Below are 4,636 nucleotides of genomic sequence, written 5' to 3'. Positions count from 1 at the left end.
ACAAATCTAGTAAGTGCTGGGACATGTGAATAAGACAGGAGAGGCCCTTGCTCTCTTAAAGCTTACAGTCTAGTAGGTAAGACAGGGTTTAAATAATCAGAACCAAGGGGCTGTGGTCAGTGTAAAATAGGGAGCTAGGAGAGTGTTTAGCTTGGAGACCTAATTGAGACTAAGAATCAAGGGAAGCTTGCCTGAGCAAGTGGCGTTTAGGCAGAGATCTGAAATGCAGGTGGGAAGTAAACCTCTGCATGTCCCATCTGCGCACATGGTCATATGGTAAGGGGGATTGAGAGCGGGTAGTTGTTTTTTTTTTTTAATTCTATAGTTTTGTATTTATCCTAGTTTTTTTTTTAATTGAAATGTAGTTGATGTACAGCAATATTATGTAAGTTACAGGTGTACAGTATGAGGGTAGAGAGGAAAGAGCATGGCACTTTACTGGAAGGAGACTTTATTATGGCTTGAGATGAAACAGGAGAACTGGAGATGGCAAGAGATAAGTTTGGAGAGAAAAGCTGGAATCAAACCAATTGTAGCTATTTTAAATGGACTAATTGAGGGAGGGAACTGTTGTGTTCTTTCCTACTTAAACTTTAGATCTAGCGATTTTGCTCCAAAGGTGCTTGCTATATGCACTAATACAAAGTGAAATGAAAATTATTTTTTAGCTATGAGAGCACTATTTTGTTAGGCAAATATTGCTGGATACAGTCTCCCTGGTTTATTTCACCTTTATGAAAGACAGAATAAATAATAACACTTGTACCACTAACATTATATATTATATATTAGGAATATAACATAAACAGCTTGAACATATTTTGTAAGATTTTTTTTTTAATGTGGATCACCTTTAAAGTCTTACTGAATTTGCTACAATATTGCTTCCATTTTATGTTTTGGTTTTTTGGACACAAGGTATGTGGGATCTCAGCTCCCCCGACCAGGGATTGAACCTGCACCCCCTGCATTGGAAGGTGAAGTCTTAACCACTGGACTGACAGGGAAGTCCCTGAAAATATTTTTAAATAGCCAGCCACATTTAAAAATAACCTCCTCAGGCTTCCCTGGTGGCGCAGTGGTTGAGAGTCTGCCTGCCGATGCAGGGGACACAGGTTCATGCCCCGGTCTGGGAGGATCCCACATGCCGCGGAGCGGCTGGGCCCGTGAGCCATGGCCGCTGAGCCTGCACGTCCAGAGCCTGTGCTCCGCAGCGGGAGAGGCCACAACAGTGAGAGGCCCGCGTACCGCAAAAAAAAAAAAAAAAACTTCCTCAAAAGAATCATGTTATTCTTGGCAAAAGAAAAAAATACAATAAAAACAAAACATGCATTTCAATTGGTAAGGGAAGAGGTTTAAATGTCTTCTTAAACATGAGTATGTATATTACATAGAAATATATATATATTTATATAATATATGCATATATTTAAGAAAACATTTAAACGTCTTCCCTGAACAATTTATATATAAATATTTGATTTATACTTAAATATATAATGAAAATATTAATTATATTTATTTGTTAATATGTATATATAAATGCTTAAGAAGACATTTAAAAATCTTAGTTTTTAATGTCATAGATAACATTCATATATATTTTATGTAAGTAAATATATAATTTATTTTATTTGTAATTTATATAGTATATATTTACATATATAAATATGTATATGTGTATATATATATAGTGTTTAAGAAGGCATAAAAGCATGCTTTGTTTTCATTCTATGTATTATTTTACCAAAAGTAAATGGCACAAACTTTCTGAGGTGGCATTTTTTAATGTGGCTATTTAAAAATATTTTCAAGCTGTTGATTTTCATTCCAGTACTTTCACATTTGCTTCTTTTTAAAAGCATTTAATTTTTGTTCCTACAGCAGGACATCAGGATGCTAAAATTAAGAGATCTTTTATAAGACACAATTGTAACATTAAGCAAAGGACCCTTAGAAAGAATATAATATATTCATGCTGTAACTTTCATGGTACTACTTTTAGATTTTTAAGAAAAGGATCAGAAACCACTCGAATTCCCCTGTGCCTTTATTTTGACTTGTACTTATAAGAGATGGCAATACATAGACTTCACATGGCTTATTCTCTGGATCCCCATCTTATAGAACAAGGGTGGGCAAACTACAGCCATCCACCAAATCAGTCTCTGTTGTGCACTGCCCATCCTCTGTGTACTGTCTGTAGCTGCTTCTGTGCTACAGTGAGACTGAATAGCTATGACATAGGCCCTAGGGCCCACAGAGTTTAAATCAGGCTCTTTACAGAAAAAGTTTGCTGCCCTTGGTCTAGAATAGTACCTGGCACTTCGCAGGATCCAACATCTACTTATAGAATGAATACAAATGTAAACTAACAGTAGCTCACATGAGTGGTCAGCATTTGGTCTATGCCATGAACTGTGCTAAGCACTTTAAATGCAATATTTAATTTGAATTTCACAGGAGTGTTACATAAGAATAGGCATATCTTGCTCCCTCACCTCCTTTAAGTTTTTAGTCAGCTGCCACTACCTCAGTCAAGATTTACCTGGAGCTCCCTATTTAAAATTACAAACCCCTGCTTTCTACCGGTCCCTTGGTTTATTCTATAGTGCTTTGCCTTATAACATACAATGTACGTTACTTATTTTGTATACTCCATGGGGCATACATTACATTTTTGGTATAATATATCTATTCACTGGTGTGTCTCAACCCATGAGTAGCCTAGAACAGGGCTAGCACATAGTGAGTGCCTAATGAACGTTAGGTGATCAATTAGGGAGCTCAGATAACTTATGGGGGATACCCAGGAAAGAAATGGTTATGACCAATGTCTTACGTACATCTGTCACAGCTAATTCTCTTACTCTCTTGCAGTTAGTCAAAGATGTAAATGTAGTGATTCTGTTATTGGAAAGTGAGTTCTAGGACATTTTTTGAGGTCATTTTCTGACAATGGCTCTAATATTGGAATATATTTTACCTAATGACTACTATCTCAAACAGGTGCTTGCTGAAAACAATTCACGTAGCTCACTCCTACCCAGAAGTGGTTGATCTATCCTGGTGCAAACCTTCACAGAGGGAGCTAGCCGGACGACATGGACCAGAAACTGAAGAAAAGGCAAAAGACACTTGGCCAGAAAGGCCTCGGTAGAAGAGCTGTCAGCGGGGACAAGTCTCCGCCAGCCCCGCAGGAACCTCCTGACACGACGTGCACCTTATGTGATGAGGAAGTGTGCTATGAGACTAGCTTTCGGGTTGTTGAAGAGGATTCCTTCTCTGACTGTTACATAGAATGCATAATAAGAGGTGAGTTTTCTGAACCTATCACGGAAGAGGACTCACTTCTTAAGTCCTTTGACTATCTGAAAGAAGGATCAGAACAAGAGCTTTCTCAACAGGTTCTTACGGCAAGCTCACTTCTTGAATGTTCCTTGGAATACATGAAAAAGGGGGCAAAACAAGAACTTCCGCAACAGTTTGGTGGAGATAATTCACTTCTTGAGTCTTCTGAGTACATGACAGGCAAGAAGCTTCCTCCTGGAGAAATACCCAGCATTGACTTTTCAGCTCCTAAACAGCTCACAGAATGTTCTAAAATGAAGCCAAGTACAAATAAAGAATATGATGCTCCAGAAAAAATTGTTTGTCCTCAGAGCGGATGCATAAGAGAGTTCAAGAATAGAGCATCCATGAGAAAGCATCTCCGAGTTCATAGTCCCCGAGATCACGTATGTGCAGAATGTGGGAAAGCCTTCAAGGAGAGCGCAAAACTAAAAAGACATTTTCTGGTTCATACTGGAGAGAGGCCATTTCCGTGTACTTTTGAAGGGTGCGGAAAACGTTTTTCCCTGTCCTTCAATTTGCGTACACATGTGCGCATCCACACTGGGGAGAAACCTTTTGTATGTCCCTTTGAAGGCTGTCTCAAGAAGTTTATTCAGTCAAATAACATGAAAGCGCACCTCTTAACTCATGCAAAGGCTGAAATGAGTCAATGAAAGAAGATGGAAAATAATCCTCAAACAGGATAAGCATATTAACAAAAGAATGATTGGCAACAAATATGCCTCATTGATTACTGTTTCAAGAAACAATTTTTAAATCAATATTGCCATAAGGTATATTTTTTTTAAATGTTACTAAGATAGATGCTCCTATAGTCTGTAATGTTATTTTAGAACTTTGTGCGTAAAATTATAGTGCAGTTCCAATAGTAATGTCAGTAATGAACTTACTTCAAAAGCATAATCCTTAATATATGACAAATTGGATTTTTGGATATGGGACTTAATATCTCATACTATAAGTACGAAATTAACTTTGCTTTTAAGTTTGTAGTTTCCAACTGTTTAGCTTTTTCCTTTTATACTTCTTAATACATATGATAATTCCAGAGAATGAAAATTTTGCAATAGATCGTCAATAAATGAATGAGTAGTTAAAATTTTTAAGTTAAATATATTGTTTAATCCTTTTATTTTTATCATTGTATCAAACTATATTGAAATCATATAGTAGATGTAAATGGTTATTTGATAGTGTCAATCCATTTGAATCCATTTTAGATATTTTTAAATAAAAGGAAATAAAACCCCAGAAATGTACTAAATCTGTGTTAAAAAATCAA

At 36.6% G+C, this 4,636-nt stretch overlaps 1 protein-coding gene across 1 annotated transcript; it reads left to right on the top strand.

Annotated features, from left to right (window-relative positions):
• Window positions 1-3,104: 3,104 nt before the first annotated feature.
• On the top strand, window positions 3,105-4,007 carry ZFP42 (ZFP42 zinc finger protein; the record flags this gene model as incomplete). The annotated part of the gene is made up of 1 exon (XM_082608750.1): window positions 3,105-4,007. One exon carries the CDS (start codon window positions 3,105-3,107, stop codon window positions 4,005-4,007), a length of 903 nt encoding a protein of 300 aa, XP_082464876.1.
• Window positions 4,008-4,636: the final 629 nt, after the last annotated feature.

Source organism: Mesoplodon mirus, assembly GCF_964341445.2.
Source record: "Mesoplodon mirus genome assembly, chromosome: 20".
Classification (NCBI taxonomy): Eukaryota; Metazoa; Chordata; class Mammalia; order Artiodactyla; family Ziphiidae; genus Mesoplodon; species Mesoplodon mirus.
Note: the sequence above shows the minus strand (reverse complement) of the source record. Positions and strands in the feature narration are given on the sequence as shown.